The 21,368-nt window shown below is 43.9% G+C and overlaps 1 protein-coding gene across 11 annotated transcripts in view; it reads left to right on the forward strand.

Annotated features, from left to right (window-relative positions):
- Positions 1-21,368, forward strand: part of KTN1 (kinectin 1) — a 210,426-nt gene that overhangs the window by 68,574 nt on the left and 120,484 nt on the right. For 6 of the 11 annotated variants that reach the window (XM_077464417.1, XM_077464423.1, XM_077464420.1 and 3 more), the window contains exons 3-4: positions 13,312-13,461; positions 19,398-19,577. In XM_077464417.1, coding sequence (XP_077320543.1) covers positions 13,312-13,461; positions 19,398-19,577 — 330 coding nt within the window. The remainder of the gene's footprint in view (positions 1-13,311; positions 13,462-19,397; positions 19,578-21,368) is intronic. The other 5 variants (XM_077464419.1, XM_077464426.1, XM_077464425.1 and 2 more) reach the window with 1 other exon arrangement.

Raw genomic sequence — 21,368 nt, forward strand, 5'->3', positions numbered from 1 at the left:
AGGTGTAGGCTATTTATGTACCTCATGAAGCCTGGCTAGAATACTCCCAAGACATTGCTAAGTGAGGCCTAGTCGTTACTGCTCACCATCATCATAGAAGTGCGTTCTCAAACACTGAGCTCAGAGCTACTGCATCAGGGGAGAAAGAGAGAGAGAGAGCGCTTGGAGAAAGCTTCTTATTGTGTAGATTAACTGTAATGACTAGGCATCACCTGACAGCATCTTGGTAACGTCCTGGGAGTATTCTGGTCAGGCTTCATGAGGTATGTAAATAGCCTGCACCTATAGCAAGGGCATTATTTAAACTTTGGTGAGAGCTGTACAAGTTTGATTTTATCTAAAAACACCCCTTCTGTGTATGCAGTTTTTGTGAAGGAGAACTAACCCTTTAAAAAAATTTTTTATGGCACACACATACATGCATTAGCAGAGCATACACAAAAGAAATGAATTGGGATATAAAGATTAGATGCATTTTAACCACTTGACGACCGGCGCACACTGATATATGCCGGCAAAGTGGCACAGGTACACAAAACAACATACCTGTATGTTTCTGTGTCATCTGCGGCTAGTGGGCGTGTGCGCGCTGCAGGTCCTGCGGAAGCGATATCTGCCGGAGGCAGAATGGGGAGATGTAAACAAGGCATCTCCCTGTTCTGCCTAACAACGTGACAGGGATCTACTGCTCTCAGTGATCGGGAGGGGTGATTTGTCCATTTTCTAGTGAACCCACCCCCCTACAGTTAGAACACGCCCAGGAAGCACACTTAACCCATTGATCACCCCCTAGTGTTTAACCCCTTCCCTGTCAGTGACATTTACACAGTAATCAGTGCATTTTTATATTGGTGGGATATTTATTATAGCAAAATACCAAACCAAATATCAAATACCACCAAAAGAAAGCTCTATTTGTTGGGGTACAACATTGCACGGCCACGCAATTGTAAGTTAAAGCGACGCAGTGCTGTATTTCAAAAAAGGGCTTGGTCAGGAAGGGAGTAAATCCTACCGGGGCTGAAGTAGTTAAAGCGGAGGTCCACCCTAAAATGGACCTCCGCTCATCGGAATCCCCCCCCCCCCCCTCCGGCGCCACAATCGGCACCTTTCAGGGGGGAGGGGGGTGCAGTTACCTGGATAATCCAGGTAACTGCACCCACTTCCGGGCTAGCTCTCTGCGGAAAGGGGCGTACGTTACGCCCCTTTCCGCAAGCGCCCGCCCCCTTCAGCAAGTGCCCCGCTGCCTGCTGGGAAACGCACAGCTCCCAGAGGCAGCAGGGACCGTCCGGATTGCGCCGCGCGGCTCGCGCATGCGCAGTAGGGAACCGGGAAATGAAGCCGAAAGGCTCCATTTCCTGATTCCCATACCCAAGATGGCGGCGGCACGAGCGAGCGATCGGCTTCGGGTGCCGACATCGCGGGCGCGCTGGACAGGTAAGTGTCACTATTTAAAAGTCAGCAGCTGCAGTATTTGTAGCTGCTGGCTTTTAAAAAAAAAAAAAAAAAAAACGCGGAGTCCCGGTGGACTCCCGCTTTAATGTAATTTCTTTACTTTTTGCAGAAAGGTCAGTCTCTTAACCACTTTCAGACCGGACCAATTTGCTGGTCAAAGACCAGACCACTTTTTGCGATTCGGCACTGCGTCGCTTTAATTGACAATTGCGCGGTCGTGCGACGTGGCTCCCAAACAAAATTGACGTCCTTTTTTTCCCACAAATAGAGCTTTCTTTTGGTGGTATTTGATCACCCCTGCGGTTTTTATTTTTTGCGCTATAAACAAAAATAGAGCGACAATTTTGAAAAAAACGCATTATTTTTTGCTTTTTGTTATAATAACTATCCCACAAAAATATATAAAAAAACATTTTTTTCCCTCAGTTTAGGCAGATACGTATTCTTCTACATATTTTTGGTAAAAAAAATCGCAATAAGCGATTATTGATTGGTTTGCGCAAAAGTTATAGCGTTTTCAAATTAAGGATAGTTTTATAGCATTTTTATTATAAATTTTTTATTATTTTTTTTTTTTTACTAGTAATGGCGGCGATCTGCAATTTTTATTGTGACTGCGACATTGTCGGGGACCCATCGGACATTTTTGACACATTTTTGGGACCATTGTCATTTATACAGTAATCACTGCTATATAAATGCAGTGATTCCTGTGTAAATGACACTGGCAGTGAAAGGGTTAACCAGTGGGTGGCAGTGTAGGGGTTAAGTGTTCCTAGGGGTGTGTTACTAACTGTGGGGGGGTTGGGCTTTCATTTAGTGTACACTGATCTCTGCTCCAATCACATGGAGCAGAGATCAGCGTCACTAGTTGCTAGGCAGAATGGAAAAATGTTGTTTACACAGCATTTCCTCCATTCGGCCGCTCCGTGAGACGATCGTGGGGATGCCCGCGGCGATCGAGTCCGCGGGTCCCGCGACCGGACTCACGGGGGTCCCGACCAGCGCGGGAGCACGCCACCGGCGGCGCACTCCCGATGGCAGGGCGGCATCGAATATTGGACGTACATGTACGCCAATATGCCTGCCCGTGCCATTCTGTCGACGTACATCGTCGTGCGCTGGTCGGGAAGTGGTTAAAGAGGAAGTAAACCCTGATGAGTTGACTTCCTCTTTCATTCCCTGCAAAGGTAAATCATAATGGACTACTATGCATCGCATAGTAGTCCATTATGTGTCACTTACCTGACACAGGAGCCAGTGATGTCACCGCTGTCCCCTGTAGTCCGGCGCATCCATCTTCTCGGTGGGTCTCGCTGCTCCACCGCTGTCATTCGGCGAAACCGCTGTGACGTCACTCCCGCGCACGTAAGCCGCTACGCGCGGCATATCGCTGTTGACGGCGGCGTGCTCAGTGCGCCTGCGCAGCGCTGTCTACACCGCATGCGCCGTAGACAGCGGTGCCTGTCTTTCGGCAAATATCTCCTAAACTGTGTAGGTTTAGGAGATTTCTTGGACCTACAGGTAAGCCTTAATCTAGGCTTACCTGTAGGTCAAAGTGTGTTGTAAGGGTTTACAACCACTTTAATTGCCCTCCTACCACTTTTCTCACAGCATCGTATTCTGCTTTTCCTTGCTCCCCCCATTGCTATGTTTAGCTGCTGACAGTGGGAAAATGAAATTCTGTGCAAGCTACAAAACTGACTTGTCGGAGCTTACTTATTAAGGTTTTTTTCTCCAATCCGAATCAATGTGACCCAGCTGGGCCAACATTGTGTTTCCAGCAGCTGAATGGAGGTGGAGGGAGAAAGGTGAGTACTTGATGCTAGGAGGGATAAGTGACACTTTTTGTCATTTGTTCTGTATGGGCAAAAGAAAGTTTAATTCTAAAGCATACCTGTGTGAAATGAATACAAGGGCTGTTGATCTGCCCATTCCTTAGCTGGGATACACACTCGCTAGCTTAAGTTATTTCTGAAAAATCCACTTTCCAAGTGATTCTAGATTACAAAAATTCCCCTTGCTGCAGCATGAAACGACTCTTATAGATGGTGTAGGGGTGTGACGCCATTGTTATACTCACAAAGTCTTAAAGACTTAATTTACCACCATTAGCTTTTTTCTTTTACTCTTTTGTCTCTTGGGAGATTGTTCAAGCAGGTTCTTGTCATTGCAAAGAATCTTTTGGTAATCTCCAGGGCAGCCATTCTCAACCAGGGTTCCTCCAGGGGTTGCTAGGGACTCCTTGAGCAGTGGCTGGTTGACCTCCTATTTGATGGTGCCGGCCTAGTTCTGGGGCCAATGCCAACTGGCAGAGGCATGATTTAGCTTTAGTTAGATTTTGCTATCTAGAAGGGGTACATTCTTCCTACTGGTCACCAATGTAAGGGGGCGTTCTTCCCATTGACCCACCATGAAGCGGTTATAGAAGGGGTTCACTGAGACCCGAACGTTTTTGTTTTTTCTGTTTGTTTTTTAGGGGTTGCTCTAGGGCAGGGATCCTCAAACTACGGCCCTCCAGCTGTTGTGAAACTACAAATCCCATGAGGCATTGTAAAACTCTGACATTCACAGACATGACTAGGCATGATGGGAATTGTAGTTCCTGAATAACTGGAGGGCCATAGTTTGAAGACCCATGCTCTAGGGTAAAAGGGTTGTGAATAGCTGGTCTAGCGCTTTTACCTAGGAAGAACTGGACATTGGGCATGTTGTATGTTTCTTTCTCTTAAACTTTCCAGGCTTTCCAGTAGGTGTTAATTTTTTTTTTTTATGATGCACCTATTTGGTTTTAAATTAAATGAATGAGACCGCTGCATTTACACACAAAAAAAAGTGAACAAACTATCACAAAATACGTAGAATAAAAGTGCTCAAAAAGAGTCTTAGTGACCTATATAGGTGATGCATTTTCTACTAGCATGCAGGGAAATGTGATGTTTTTTTTCCTTGCTTCAAATAATGTCCACACCAATAGTGCTCCCGCCACCACCTGCAGTGCTCACCTCCTTGTAAGACCCTGCAAGGGGTCAAACACACCTTGCACACCTACCTCCAGATGAAGCCACAAGGTAGGTGGCGTAACTAGTAGTGGTGCCTGGCAGTGGAACCTTTCGCAACTAGTGAGATCTTTCCTATGGATTTTGTATCAAGGCTTTTAATGTTTTAACCACTTGTCGCCTGCCATATAACAAAATGACGTCGGCAAAGTGGTTGTGATATCCTGACCTGATCATATGAGGTCTTTCAAGATATCAAGCCATGGGGGCACGCATCACGGCGATCGTTGTTGCGGCGTGTCAGAGACTCTTTACCACGTTATCAGCCGTGTCCAATCATGTCCAATCATGGCTGATCATGATGTAAACAGGAAGAGCAGTTGATCGGCTTTTCCTCACTCGCGTCTGACGCGAGTAGAGGAGAGCCGATCACTGCTCTCCTGATGGAGGGGTGGTGGTGTCTGTGCTAATTTATCAGCACAGCCCCTCCCACCCTGGATGCCCGTCCAGGACCACCAGGGATGGTCACCACACTGGACCACCAGGTATGCCACCCAAGACCACCAGGTAGCTGCCAATCGGTGCCCAAAAAATGCCTGCCAGTGCCACCAGTGATGTCTATCAGTTAAATATATCCGTGCCTTCAGTAGTACCAGTCAGTGCCTACCAATACCCATAAGTGCCACATATCAGTGCCACCTCATCGGTGCCCACCAGTGAAGGAGGAAACGTACTTATTTACAAAATTTTATAACAAAAACTTATTTCAAAATTTTCGCTTTTTCTATTTTTTTATTCGTTAAGCAAAAAAATAAAAACTGCAGATGTGATCAAATACCAAAAGAAAGCTCTTTTTCTGGGAACAAAATGATAGAAAATGTAGTTTGGTTACAGCGTAGCATGACTGCACAATTGTTTAAAAAGTGACAGCGCTGAAAGCTGAAATTTGTCCTGGGCAGGAAGGAGTTGCGAATGTGCCCTGTATAGGGGTTAAATAAACGTGAGTTGAATATTAGCTGGGGTGGTGAGGTTCTGCATTTAATCCCCCCAGATAATGTATGAATGAATGAATGAATGAAATATTTGTATAGCGCACAACGCGAACTGAATCGCCTCTAGGTGCTGCACTATTGGAGGCATTTTGTTTCTTCTATGTTACTGTGGAACTACCTGCAGCCAATGGGGAGTCACGTCTGAAGCAGCATATTGGAAGGAAACTACACCTGTTGTAGATTGTCTGCCTGTTCCCTGAGAGCCAGGAGAACAGAAATTGTCAAGGACCAGGGTGGAGCATACTTTAAGGGAGAGTTGTACTGTGTGCAAGGCGTGTTTGACCCCTTGTAGGGTCTTACAAGGAGGTGAGCGAGCATTGCATGTGGTGGCGGGAGCACTTTTGGTGTGGAAGTTATTTGCAGCAAGGAAAACACTTCACATCTCCCTGCATGCTAGAAGATTTATCACCTATATGTCACTAATGGGCACTTTTATTCTACGTATTTTGTGATAGTTTGCGCACATTTTTTTTTCTTAGTGTAAATGCAGCGCTGACTCATTCATTTACTTTATATCTTTTCTTCTGTGGGAACACATAGGTGACAGCAGCAGTAGTTTTGTTAGTTTATTGTACTGAATAGTGGCTCGCAGCTACCTCTTATATATTTGTTTTTAAGTTTGTTTGTTGTGTGTTTAACCACTTGACCCTTCAGAAGGTCAGAGGCCTTCATAACCAGGCTATTTTTTGCTATTTGGCACTGTTACTTTAATTGGCAATTGCAAGACCGTACAGTGCTGTACCCAAATTAAATATTATATCATTTTTTTTTGCCACAAATAGAGCTTTTCTTTAGTGGTATTTGATCACCTCTAAGTTTTATTTTATTTTTATTTTTTTATTATATAAAGAAAAAAAACAATTTTTTTTACGTTCTGCTATAAAACCAATCCAACAGTTTTGTTTTTTTTTTAAATAAAAATTTCTTCATAAATGTAGCCAAATTTGGCCCAAATTAAAATTTATTCAGCCACCTATTTTTGGTAAAAAAACAAAAAACAAAAACAACAATAAGTGTATATTGATTTGGTTTGCACAAAAGCTATATGGTCTACAAACTATGGTGTGTGTATATATACTGGAATTTTTTTTTATTTTTTTAATACCAGTAATGCTGGCGATCAGCGACTTATGGCAGGCAATCTGACACTTTGTGGGAACCAGTGACACTACTGCAGTGGTCAATGCTAACAATATACACTGTACTAATGACACTGGCTGGGAATGGGTGAACTTCTATGGGCAATTAAAGGGTTAACTGTACCTAACAGCGCTGGGTGCATTCACTGTGTGCTGTTTTTATTCCGTGGTTTGCAGGGAAACTAAAAACATTAACATAGATCTGTCCTGCCTTCCTCTCTGCCAATCAGCGGGGGGGTTATTTTTATTTTTTTTAGTTCCTCTGGGATTTAGCGGGGGGGGTTTTTTTTTTAGTTCTGATTTATTTTTTTTTGTCTTCAGTTGTGTTCTAGCAACTGATGGATGCTAGGTGGCTTCTTTGAGAAGCCTCCTGTTTCCTAGTAACTGGTCTATTTAACACGGAAGTTCTATGCATGTAACCACTCCTCACACTGCTCTTTACATGTATACAGAGCACTTTACATGTATACAGAGCACTTTACATGTATACAGAGCACTTTACATGTATACAGAGCACTTTACACAGTATCTTCCAACTTCTGCCAGCAAGATTCTGTGCACAGGTTGCCAGGTTTTCATACGGCCTGTCCATGTACCCTTAGGTCTCTTGCACATAGACCTATTTCCATTTGTTTATACACAGGTTCTTGCTAGCAGAGGTTGACAGAGAAAAAAAACCCCCCAAAAAACCAAGGTATGCTTCATAAAGACTTGCTGTATACTTGCAAGGGGGGGGGGGGGGTACTTAAAATAATCTTCCTTTGCTTCTCACTACCAGTGTTTTAATATATGCGTTATATGCTCATTGGTATTTGCAAGTATATGCATAAATTACTGCATCTAAACGTGCAATTTTCTTTAATTTTTTGCTCCTGTTGAATAGTCATTACATTGCCCTCAGGTTAAGCTGCACAATTATGGGTGGAAATCAATTAAAATGACCACAACCCCTCCCCCCCACCCAAAGTGCTGTGCATTTTGTTAGCGATAACAATATCCTTTCTAATTATTTGTATAGAACAGTGGTAGCGAACCTCGGCACCCCAGATGTTTTTGAACTACATTTCTCATGATGCTCAACTACACTGCAGAGTGCATGAGCATCATGGGAAGTGTAGTTCCAAAACATCTGGGGTGCCAAAGTTCGCCGTCGCTGGTATAGAACATCCTTTACATGTATAGTTTCACATTTTTGGAAGTTGGCTTTGCAGTTTTCTGCTCTGTTACCTGCCATTAAAGTGATACTAAAGGCTGCTCATTAAAGGGGGGTAGTACTTAAGTGGTGGCCATTTTTTATTTTATTTTATGGAGGGCCTCAAGTACAGCCCTCGCCATGACTAAAGGGCCACTCATCAGATTCAGTGAATATTTACTGTCAGAGACAGCAGACGCCCAACAGGATATAGTCAGAGATTAGGCTATGCGCATGATATGAGGTGGTCCAAGTAAGTGTGGCTGTAATAATGGAGATGGTCAGAGACAGTGGCTATAATACAAGAGATGGTCCGGGACTGTGGACGTGATGCAGGAGATGGTCCGGGACTGTGGACGTGATGCAGGAGATGGTCCGGGACTGTGGACGTGATGCAGGAGATGGTCCGGGACTGTGGACGTGATGCAGGAGATGGTCCGGGACTGTGGACGTGATGCAGGAGATGGTCCGGGACTGCGGACGTGATGCCGGAGATGGTCCGGGACTGCGGACGTGATGCCGGAGATGGTCCGGGACTGCGGACGTGATGCCGGAGATGGTCCGGGACTGCGGACGTGATGCCGGAGATGGTCCGGGACTGCGGACGTGATGCCGGAGATGGTCCGGGACTGCGGACGTGATGCCGGAGATGGTCCGGGACTGCGGACGTGATGCCGGAGATGGTCCGGGACTGCGGACGTGATGCCGGAGATGGTCCGGGACTGCGGACGTGATGCCGGAGATGGTCCGGGACTGCGGACGTGATGCCGGAGATGGTCCGGGACTGCGGACGTGATGCCGGAGATGGTCCGGGACTGCGGACGTGATGCCGGAGATGGTCCGGGACTGCGGACGTGATGCCGGAGATGGTCCGGGACTGCGGACGTGATGCCGGAGATGGTCCGGGACTGCGGACGTGATGCCGGAGATGGTCCGGGACTGCGGACGTGATGCCGGAGATGGTCCGGGACTGCGGACGTGATGCCGGAGATGGTCCGGGACTGCGGACGTGATGCCGGAGATGGTCCGGGACTGCGGACGTGATGCCGGAGATGGTCCGGGACTGCGGACGTGATGCCGGAGATGGTCCGGGACTGCGGACGTGATGCCGGAGATGGTCCGGGACTGCGGACGTGATGCCGGAGATGGTCCGGGACTGCGGACGTGATGCCGGAGATGGTCCGGGACTGCGGACGTGATGCCGGAGATGGTCCGGGACTGCGGACGTGATGCCGGAGATGGTCCGGGACTGCGGACGTGATGCCGGAGATGGTCCGGGACTGCGGACGTGATGCCGGAGATGGTCCGGGACTGGAGATATATTACATGAGCCTACTGAAAATCACTGATACTACAAGGCAATAGGGAAATGCAGATTAGTGGCTGCAGGGTTGCTGAGGGCTGCACAGAAAAGTGCCATAGGGCTGCATTTTGGGCAAAAGGCTGTGTGTGTCCATTAACACATAGTGGAGTTAAGCCACATCTCCGCTTCCTCCTGACAGGAATTGGACTGATGAGTCTATGGCTCTGCTGCTTCTCCTGTGAAAGCGGGAAGTACGGAGTGGTGCTCTCGCGCGCCCCCTATCTGTGTAAAGAGCCGCAGCTCTTTAACCATGTAATCGGCTGTGTCCAACCACAGCGGTCACATGCAAACACGGAGATGCTGGTAAACGGCACTCCTCGCCTCACACTGACAGAGTGTGTCAGTGTGAGGCGAGGACACCTACATGAGGCGAGGCGAGGCCACCCCTACATTAATGTAAAAGCATTTAGTATCCCTTTAACCACTTAAGGACCACCTCCTGCACATACAAGTCGGCAGAATGGCACGGCTGGGCACAAGCATGTACCTGTATGTTGCTTTTTAAGTGCCCAGGCAGCGCTCTCCTGACCCGGTCCTGAGCTCCGTGGCCGCGGGACCAGCAGACCCGTTTGCCGCTGTTGTCCCGCGATCGGGTCACAGAGCTGAAGAATGAGGTAAACAAACCTCTCCCCGTGCTTCCTACTGTGGCTGTCACCGATCATCTCTTCCCTTTTTATAGGGAAAGATGATCAGTGACTTCACATGCATACATAACACTACACTGTCCCCTAGTGGTTAACTCCTTCACTGCCAGTGTCATTTACACGGGAATCAGTGCATTTAAATAGCACTGATTGCTGTATAAATGCCAATGGTCCGAAAAATGTGTCAAAAATGTCCGATGTGTCTGCCATAATGTCGCAGTCACAATAAAAATTGCTGATCGCCGCCATTACTAGTAAAAAAAAAAAAATATTAATAATGCTATAAAACTATCCCTTATTTTGTAAACGCTATAACTTTTGCGAAAACCAATCAATCGCTAATTGCTAATTTTTTTTTTTTTTTTCAAAAAATATGTAGAAGAATACGTATCGGCCTAAACTGAAGAAGAAAATTTTTTTTTTATATATTTTTTGGGAAAAATGTAAAAAATATTGCATTTTTTTTTCCTAAATTGTCACTCTATTTTTGTTTATAGCGCAAAAAATAACCGCACAGGTGATCAAATACCACCAAAAGAAAGCTCTTTTTGTGGGAAAGAAAGGACGCTAATTTTGTTTGGGAGCCACTTGTCAGTTAAAACGACGCAGTGCCGAATCGCAAAAAGGGGCTTGGTCCTTTTTGGCTGCCAATTGGTCCGGGGCTTAAGTGGTTAAGGTAGAAGCCCAACTTTTTTTTAGATTTGAATGTCATCATTGGGCAGATGAGATGCCCCGTGATTGTCTGCCCTTTTTAAGAAGTTGAGCTTAAAAGTAGTTTTGGGTAGATATGTATTGGATCCTAACTGTGACAAGCCTCATTGGCTTTGCAGTTTAATATGTTTGCTTTCAAAAAAGGCAGTTGCTCTTTTTTTTTTTTTTATTCTAAAAATGAGCTGTCTGTTTACTTGAGCCTCTCTCTTAGCTGTAAGCCGATGAAAGGAAACAGCGTGTCATGCAGTATTAAGCGGGATAAGATATGGCATTATCCAGGACAAGCCTACTAGAGCATAAGGGAGTGTGATAACTGATCACATTTACCTGCCAGCCACCTTTAGGGCATAATTGTGACCGAGTCCCAAACTGTGCCGGTAATACTTTTCAGGGAATGTCTAATATTGTCGCTTTTTTAATTTTTTTTTTTTTTATGTACAAGCCCAATTCCAAATGCTGTGTAAAATCTACATGAAGACAGAATGCAGAAGGTTACAAATCTCATTAAAACCATTTTTTCCACAAAAGCCAATAAACTGAGAATTTACCATTTTAAGAAAAAATAAGGTCATTTTGAAATTGATGACACCAGCACGTCTCCAAAAAAATTGTTACAGAGCAACAAAAAGCTGGCATAATGAGTGATACTAACAAGGAAGAGTTAGAAACAAACTTTGCAGCAAATTAGAATAATTGCCAACATGTCTGCAACATAATTGCCTATAAAAAGAGCATCTTAGAGACTTAACGTGTCTCAGAAGTAAAGATGGGCTCATCAATCTGTGAAAAGTTCTGTCTAAAAAAAAAAAATGTGTTGAACAATTTCTTAATAATGTTTCTTAATGTAAGATTGCAAGCTTTAAATATATCATCATCTACCCCGGGGGGAAACTCTCATCAGTGTAACTCAGCCTAAAGGAAATTGGAATTGGTGAAGAATGGAGGCTGTCCTTTTCAGTATACTAGTTCCCGGTCTTGTTCCAGTACTGCAAGTCACTGATTTGGGATTATTATTCAAGCTATTGGTTCTTAGTTCACTTTGACTGTCCTCATCTGCATGCTTGTTGTGACGCAGTGACAGGAGACAGCCAAGCAGCAAACATTTTCAGCTTTTTCCTATAATCAACACCTATAAAATGCTAAGCTCTGTAGTCCAGAAACCCTAAGCCAGTGATGGCGAACCTTGGCACCCCAGATGTTTTGGAACTACATTTCCCATGATGCACTGGCACTCTGCAGTGTAGTTGAGCATCATGGGAAATGTAGTTCCAAAACATCTGGGGTGCCAAGGTTCGCCATCACTGCCCTAAGCCATCCTTGGTGCTAGTATGTAGGAAGCAGGAGCAGTTGCTGTTATGAGCTAATGACTTGTAAGGATTGGCTGTTGTGTCTTTGAAATGTACCTTGACAATTTCCACTATCCCATGAACCCATGGGATACCCATTCCCTGCATTAAGGTAAAAAATGTTTAGCTATTAGTATAACACAGACGCCCCCCCCCCCCCCTTATACTTACCTGAACCCTCCCTCGATCCGGTGCTCTTGCTGCTCTCACAGATATTGACTGGCTCCTGCTGCTGTCAGTCAAATCCTGTGAGGGGTGGCGGTGCCAAGCTGTGCTTTCTGTGTATCCTAACTCGGGATTGCGCCCACAGGTGTGCCACAATAGGAAGTGGCTTAGGCTGTAGGGTTCAATATTGATTTGGCCCACCCTTTGCAGCTATAACTCTTCTGGGAAGTCACTCCACAAGGTTTAGGAGTGTGTTTATGGGAATGTTTGACCCATTCTCCCAGAAGCGCATTTGTGATGTCAGGCACTGATTTTGGATAAGAAGGTCTGGCTCGCAGTCTCCGCTCTAATTCATTCCAAAGGTGTTCTATCGGGTTGAGGCCAGGACTTCAGGTCAGTCAAGTTCCTCCACCCCAAATTCTCTCATCCATGTCTTTATGGACCTTGCTTTGTGCACTGGTGCGCTCTTGTGTTGGAACAGGAAGGGGTCATCCCCAAACTGTTCCCACAAACTTGGGAGCATGAAATTGTCCAAAATGTCTTGGTTTGCTAACGCCTTAAGAGTTCCCTTCACTGGAACTAAGAGTCCAAGCCCAACCCTTGAAAAACAACCCCACACCATGATCCCCCCCCTTAAGCAAATGATTTGGACCAGTGAAGAAAGAAAACTACATAAAGACATGGATGAATGAGTTTGGGGTCGAGGAACTTGACTGGTCTGCATAGGTTCTGGCCTCAACCCGATAGAACACCTTTGGGATGGGTTAGAGTGCTATCTATTTTCTCAACTATTCACATTTGTATTTATTTATTTTTTTTAAACAATGTGTTTGATAAATAGCTGGACAAATATCTTGTGACAAAGTTTAACAAATGCCACAATTTTATTCTCCAGGGTCTCTGCTTTCAGAGAAATTTTTGGGGGTTTTCAGTAATTTTTGGTAAAAAATACATATTTTAATGTGTGCAAAAAGTTCAGAAATTGTCCCAAAAGGCAAGTGGTTAAGCCCAGTATTGGTTCATTGAGTTTTGTTCTGACTCTAACCAATAATTATATATTGTGCTTGCATGCTGGTTGAAAGCTTGATCCCCCAAAAATGAACGCTACAGGAATTGATGCAGACATTGAGGCATCCTTTCATTATACTGGTTTAGCAATAGTCTATGGCCATTTGGTGTTTTTCTGAATACAACTTCTGACACTTCCCAGACTGTCAGGCTTACCATGTGTTTTATTTTGATTAGATGACGCCCCGATTAACCGAGAACCGAAAAATGAACAGGTGGTCCCATCCAAGAAGCAGGAATCCGTCATTCCTACGGCAGAGGTGAAGCCCCAGGAATCTGGGCCAGGAAAGAAGTCGGCTCCGAAAAAGAAACAGAAAACTGAGAACCGTAAGTAATCGTTGGAGTGGAATTAGAAATAAACCAGCGTCTTGCGGGTCACCATGGAAACTCATCAAGAATGTCTTTTGCGGTTTTGTAGATTGTTGTTGAAATTGCTGTCTGTGCATTTTAAAGTGCAGACAAACTGTTATTAGGGAAGTGGCAGTGCAGTTCGTCAAAAAAAAAAAAAAAAATTATTATTGAAAGCACTGATTTGTTGGTTAGCCTTTGTTCCTTAAAAAAAATTGCTTTGTAAAGGGGAACTTTGTTAACCACGTGTTGCCCAATGTATGTTTTTATAAAACATTCTCACAGCTGCTGCTGTAAACTTGGTATACTTTTTTTTTAGAGCCGGCAAACAGTTAAAGCCTAACCTAGGGCTTATTGTGTTATTTAAAAAAAAAAGACCCCTAGCTGGAGTTAGAGTGATTATTAGGCTCAGTTCACTCTGGGCGACCTTTCAGGTGACATAGCTGCCTGACGAGTCACGCTCCATTCAATGCAATGGAACCGTTCTGATCGGAGCAAACCAAGTGTCTCCGACTTAGAAAAAGATTCCTGCACTACTTGGGGCAACTTTGGAGCAGCTTGCATTGACTTCTAAAGAAGTCGTTTGCAAGGCACGCTGTTTGGGGGCGACTTTGAATCCGGTCATGAATATGTTATACTTCACTGCTCTGTGCAGTGGTTTTGCACAGAGCAGCCCTGATCCTCCTCTTCTCCCGGCCCCTCCCGCCGAGTGCTCCTACAGCCAGCAGCTTGCTGTGGGGGCACCCGAGCCAAGCAGCTGCTCTGTGACCATTCAGACACAAAGCCACGGCTTGGCCCTGTCCCTTCTCTCTCTCTCTTCTTTGGCTCACTGAGCCCTCCTAGCCAGCTGAGACTCTCCTGCAACATCACTGGATCGAGATGAGGCTTGGGTAAGTATTGAACTCATACAAAGGAAAATAAGGAGCCACAATAGTGTAAATCCGTTTAAAAGAAAAAATTTAATAAAAAAGTAATGAACTCACATGTAACCAAAGAAATCAAGCGCTTATTCCATAAAAACAGTGCTACAGCAGTAGTCCCGACGCGTTTCGTCCTCTACAGACGTCATCTGGGGTAGCACTACACTGTAGCATCATCACTTATATAGCAAACAATCAATTTGGGCGAAAATTCCATCTGCCTGTGTCACCGCGTGTCATTTCCGGTTTAAGATGGCGCCCGGCGTGCGTTCCACGCCTCATTATAATGTTACAGCATGTATCAGCAGACAGACCATGCCAAAACATATATAAAATAAACCAATAAATGAAAGCTAGGTTGGCCCAAACTTTAGAAATATACCAAACGTAAAAATTAGCCAGACGTTGTAATTTATTCCCCTCTGTAATACCGTTAGTAGTATTTCCGGGTCATGATTGAACACATAAGGGGCGTGGATATGGTTCCAATCATTATCCTACCCAGCCACTTATGCCGACGAAGCCCCACCCACTACAGGGAAGTACTAACATAGTGGGCGTGTCGTATATAGAGAGCACTGATGCCTCCGTCTAGCGGCGATGGAACGCACCGCGTACCGGAAGCACCAGTATTACACGCACGTCCGACGCAAGAGGCGGCGTAAGAGGAAACACGTCACAACCAATCGGAGAGCGTCGAACATCGGAAGTGACGTAAACGGAAAGTACGTCACATCCGGCCAGGATGTGTCCGACAACAGGAAGTGATGTGATGAAAATACATCATCTCCGGTGTCAAGTAGGACGTATGTAAACATACGCCGGACCATACATCCTAAAGGGGCTGTGCATTTAAGTACACCCATACTAATAAGTATGGGGTGGGAGCAGTTATATATATGCAATGAAAAAGTATCTTTAAAACAATTTTTATACAAAGTATACATCAGCACCGACACAACGCATGCCCGAACGTGCATTGTGACAAATACTGATAGCATCTAAGGCAGGTAGAATTCTGTCCCAAGACCAATAATATTGATATAACATAAACAACAATGGTAGAAAAACCTACCACTTACATAAAAATCGAAAAATATTAAAACAGATAAGCAAAATAAAATAAAACACTAAAATAAAATATTGTCAATGTGCATATTAACCATTATTAATGAAGGCATTAATATCCCATTCTATATTTAAGCCAAATGGCGAGTAAGAACGAATCAAATATATCCAGTAGGTTTCTAATCTGGAAACACCCCGAGTCATAGCACCCCCCCTCCACGGAGGTGTATATTTGTCAATAGCTAGAAATTGGGTACCTGTTGGGTCACTGTTATGGTGTTCCCTGTAGTGTCTCGGGACAGTGTGTTTAGAGACCTTACTCTTTATTAAGGCTATGTGTTCCCCTACTCTAATCGCAAACGTCCTTGTCGTCCTCCCCACATATTGTTTACCACACGGGCAAGTGATCAGATATACTACATACCGGGTACTACAGGTACAAAATGATTTTATAGTATGTGTTCTATTAGTTGTTGTTGATGTAAACTCAGTTGTTTTATATCTCCCGGCTATATTAAACTGACATACCACACATTTTTTACAAGGATAAAAACCTGTTAGATTGTGAAAAAATGATGGACGACAGGGAGGGTTAATAACATTGGGAGCAATAAAGTTCCGTAAAGAGGGTGCTCCCCTGAAAAGTACTTTCGCCCGCTCAGGTAACTTTGAGTTGAGGACTGGGTCACTTCTTAATACGTCCCAATGTTTATTAATAATGGTCTTGATTTGTTTATGCTGTACCGAAAAGGATGTAAGCATAGACCACCTATAAGTATCCTCAGGATCATGACGGGCTTTCTCAATCACTAGGCTCTCCCTGTTAGTGTTAATAACTTTCTGTATCTCTACATCAAGAACCCTAGCATCATATCCCTTATCCTCAAATTTTTGTTTGAGGATTCCTGCTTGTGTCCTAAACGTATCAAGGTCCGTGCAATTCCTTCGCAATCGTAGGAACTGACTGCGTGGTATCGAACTCAACCATGATCTATGGTGGCAGCTGTCAAGGGGAATGAAGCTATTCCTATCAGTCGGTTTGAAGTGCGTTTTGAACACAAATTTATTGTCTACTAATTCAATCTCTAAATCAAGAAAATTTATCCTAGAGAGGCTCATTTCAAATGACAGAGAAATACCCCTATCGTTATTGTTCAAATTCTTAAAGAATTCAGTCAATGAATCCGATGAGCCATTCCATAGGAGGAGGATGTCGTCTATATACCTAGCCCACAGGACCAAAGAGGGGTTCCCCTGGGCATAGACGACATCCTCCTCCCACTTAGCCATGAATAAATTAGCAAGACTAGGGGCAAATTTGGCCCCCATTGCTACACCCCGTTGTTGTAAATAATACTTGTCGTTAAACCAAAAATAGTTATGTTCCATGGCAAATTCTAAAAGCTCTATGAGGTAATCACATTGGAATGATGCCAAAGAGTCCTCGCGATCTAAAAAGTATCGGACAGCATCTATACCCATTCCCTGAGGTATGCAAGTATAGAGGGACGCTACGTCAGCTGTAGCTATAATACATTGCTCATGAAGCACTAAACTTTCAAGTCTCCTGATTGTAGCACCCGTATCTTTAAGATAGGATGGGGTCTTTTTAACAAGGGGTTGCAAATAAAAATCTATATAACGGCCTATACGTGATAATAATGGTTAATATGCACATTGACAATATTTTATTTTAGTGTTTTATTTTATTTTGCTTATCTGTTTTAATATTTTTCGATTTTTATGTAAGTGGTAGGTTTTTCTACCATTGTTGTTTATGTTATATCAATATTATTGGTCTTGGGACAGAATTCTACCTGCCTTAGATGCTATCAGTATTTGTCACAATGCACGTTCGGGCATGCGTTGTGTCGGTGCTGATGTATACTTTGTATAAAAATTGTTTTAAAGATACTTTTTCATTGCATATATATAACTGCTCCCACCCCATACTTATTAGTATGGGTGTACTTAAATGCACAGCCCCTTTAGGATGTATGGTCCGGCGTATGTTTACATACGTCCTACTTGACACCGGAGATGATGTATTTTCATCACATCACTTCCTGTTGTCGGACACATCCTGGCCGGATGTGACGTACTTTCCGTTTACGTCACTTCCGATGTTCGACGCTCTCCGATTGGTTGTGACGTGTTTCCTCTTACGCCGCCTCTTGCGTCGGACGTGCGTGTAATACTGGTGCTTCCGGTACGCGGTGCGTTCCATCGCCGCTAGACGGAGGCATCAGTGCTCTCTATATACGACACGCCCACTATGTTAGTACTTCCCTGTAGTGGGTGGGGCTTCGTCGGCATAAGTGGCTGGGTAGGATAATGATTGGAACCATATCCACGCCCCTTATGTGTTCAATCATGACCCGGAAATACTACTAACGGTATTACAGAGGGGAATAAATTACAACGTCTGGCTAATTTTTACGTTTGGTATATTTCTAAAGTTTGGGCCAACCTAGCTTTCATTTATTGGTTTATTTTATATATGTTTTGGCATGGTCTGTCTGCTGATACATGCTGTAACATTATAATGAGGCGTGGAACGCACGCCGGGCGCCATCTTAAACCGGAAATGACACGCGGTGACACAGGCAGATGGAATTTTCGCCCAAATTGATTGTTTGCTATATAAGTGATGATGCTACAGTGTAGTGCTACCCCAGATGACGTCTGTAGAGGACGAAACGCGTCGGGACTACTGCTGTAGCACTGTTTTTATGGAATAAGCGCTTGATTTCTTTGGTTACATGTGAGTTCATTACTTTTTTATTAAATTTTTTCTTTTAAACGGATTTACACTATTGTGGCTCCTTATTTTCCTTTGTATGAGTTCAACATTTTGAGCTGGAGTGTACCGATGTGGATTTAACAACTAGTTGGGACAACTATATGAGGAGTCTGACTTGTTACTTCCCTGAAAATCTACACCTGCAAATCTCGCCTTCTAAGTTATAAGCTTGCATGATCCTTCGAATATATATTCGTTTGGATCCATACTATCCGGTAAGCCTTTACTTCTAAAGGTGACGGGAATATCACAGGGTGTCTGCATGCTAGCCTCATTTAAGAAGGTGGATGGTGACCCGTATTTCACGTTTGGATTGGATCAACTTTTTACATAGGGACTTTTAATTCATTTATATTTTTTGGAAGTGTATTTTTTATTTCTATGTACTTTTTTAAGAATTTTCACACCTAAGGTGTTTGGGTTAAATTGTACGATGATGCACTAACCAGATTATTCATAACTTTGTTAAGCGCTACACTTTGGTTTGGTATTTGGGTAAGTATTGGGAGGGGGGGGGGGGCTGGGGCTTGGGGAGCTGCTGCACACAGGTGGGGTGTTATCTTAATGCATAGATTGCATTAATATTAAAAAAAATCTTCTGACTTTAGAACCACTTTAAATACATAAATGGCCGTGGCAGTAAAACTCAGCACCTCCCATGCTGTCCTATGCAGCAATTCCTTTCCTTCAGTAGATGTCCTCACTCTGACGTCCTATGAATGCAGGGTCTCCTGTACCCACCGCGGAGGGACTTTCTGACATAGGCTATTATCAGACCACACTCTGCACTTTGATCTCTGTGATGGGCAACTCAACAGATGTTCTCTTCTGCTGCTCAAAAACTCTCAAGGTGTTTTGATGCAAATGCAACCCCCATAAATTGCAGATGCATGCACAGAACCTTTTCAATTGAGATGGGCTTTTCTTTTGCGCCCCCCCCCCCCCCCCCCCATAATAAAAGAATAGGAAGCGCTAAATGAAACATTACGTTGGCTCTTTGACCTGGCAGTGCTCCACTGTCTCTGGCAACGATGAAGTATCCAATTATTTTTCTTGATGTTATCAGTTGTATATTAAGAAGACTATAAAGAGTTTTGTAAATCACAATTCTGTCTTGGTTTCAGCACTGGTGGATGAACCACTAATTCAACCCACTGTGTATATCCCCCTGATGGACAACTCTGAGGCACCTTTGGTAGAAAAGAAGGAAGTTGTAAACTTTGAGAAAGCGGGGATACCAGAAGTGACACAGAAGAGTGGTGGTAAGAAGGGCAAGAACGTTACCGACAAAGGTGAGCACAAAGGTAATGCCAAGCTTCTTCTTTTTTTTTTTTTTTTTCTTATAAATATTATTACTTTATTCTTTAATGCTGACTTGACCAGTGGTACAAGTTGTTCCTTAAGGCATGACCCCACTTTTGAGTTCAACCCACTGGCCTGTTTGAGCGAACTTTATTCTGCAGTCCTGCAATTAGCCAGGTTGTCTTTATTCTGCATATGCTGGAAGCAACTCCATTAATTCCTATGGGGAGCCAAACTTACGGCGGGCTTCAGCGGTCTTGTAGAGTATGGCTCTCCCCATTGAAACTCCTGGACATCGCTGGAGGAAGATTTAGCTTAGGTAAGTATTAAGGGGTGCTGGAGGGTGGCTGCTGCACACAGAAGGTTGTTTTATCTTAATGCCTTAAGATAAAAAAAAACTTTTGCCTTTACAACCCTTTTAAGATTTTTTATTTTTTTTTATGCCAGATGGTCTGCATTCAGAGGTGGGGCTATGACTTCTGAACAGCTTGTGAAGCTGTCCCGATACAAACATGGAGGCTGCCATTTGCTGAGCTCTTTCTGAAATTCATAGCTACCTGGATGTCATGTGGACCCTGCTGCTTGTTATTTGAGCCACTCACCTGGAACAACTATGCAAACAGTTACCTCTGATTTTTATTTAATTTTTTCTGATTTTCCTCTAATGCATACGTGATTTAGGCCAGTGACTCAAAGTATTAAAGTTAGAGGATTGTCATAATAGCCAGTCACCTTGGATTTTTAGAAGAATGTATGCCTTCCAGAGCAATGGCAGCCTTTGTGTTTCTTTCGTGGCAGGTTTATTTAAAAGGATTAAAGAAAACCCTTTTTCTTTTGCATTATGTTCCAGTGAAGGATAGGGATGTATTCCATAATGGTGTTTTTTTTTTTTCTACTGTAATATAAATTAAAATTGAGTTCTTCTATTTAAAGCCGAGTTCCACCCAAAAGTGGAACCTCTGCTTTCAGGGGGAAGGGGGAAAGGGGTACCTGGTTTTTGACAGGGGTGCCCTTCCCCGCTTCCGGGAGACAGCGGTGTGGTGCCGTCCCTCAGAAGTTACCCCCCCCCCCCCCCCCCTTCCTCCACCACCGGGCCAGTAAGAACATTGACGAATGGCATTGCAGCGCCCGATCCGAAAATCGGCTGAGGTGCCAACATCGTGGGCTCCCTGGACAGGCAAGTATCCATATGTTAAAAGTCAGCAGCTACAGTATTTGTAGTATTTCCGTTTTCTTATTTATAGATACAGTTGGTCTAAGCACTGTAAAAGAGTAAGCTTGCTATCAAAAGAGCAGAATGGTGATGATTTGGTGTTCTGTTTCTGCTGTTTCCAATGAGAAGGCTAGAGGCAAAGAGCTTAACAGCCTGCATTGCCTTACAGCAGTAGACAAAAATCAGGTCAATGCCTGGCAGGGTTACCTGGGAAGGACTGGCTGAACAAAATTGCTCATCAATTTTATAGATGAAATGATTCACACATACGCTTTAAAAAATGTAGCGCTTTTCCTGGAATTCAACATCAAATCATTGTTTTGTTACTTAGAAACCTCCCAGGTCTATTAACAGCACTGAAGTGTAATACCTTGGGATACCTGCAAGTATCTGTGATTAGCCTTCAAATTGATCCCTTTGTTGGATTTTAGGTTCAGACATTGCTTTGGACTGCAACTTGATCAGATATAGCCCCCCCCCAATGTAATACTGCGGTCAACTGCCACCGCCTATTCTGCCAACTGAAGTCCTATCATTAAAAAGTTCAATGGCTCCTTTTATGATTTAATATATATTTAGA

The sequence above is a fragment of the Lithobates pipiens genome, unplaced genomic scaffold (genome assembly GCF_037356315.1).
Source record: "Lithobates pipiens isolate NorthernLeopardFrog02 unplaced genomic scaffold, aLitPip1_a1.2 Scaffold_30, whole genome shotgun sequence".
In the NCBI taxonomy this organism is placed as follows: domain Eukaryota; kingdom Metazoa; phylum Chordata; class Amphibia; order Anura; family Ranidae; genus Lithobates; species Lithobates pipiens.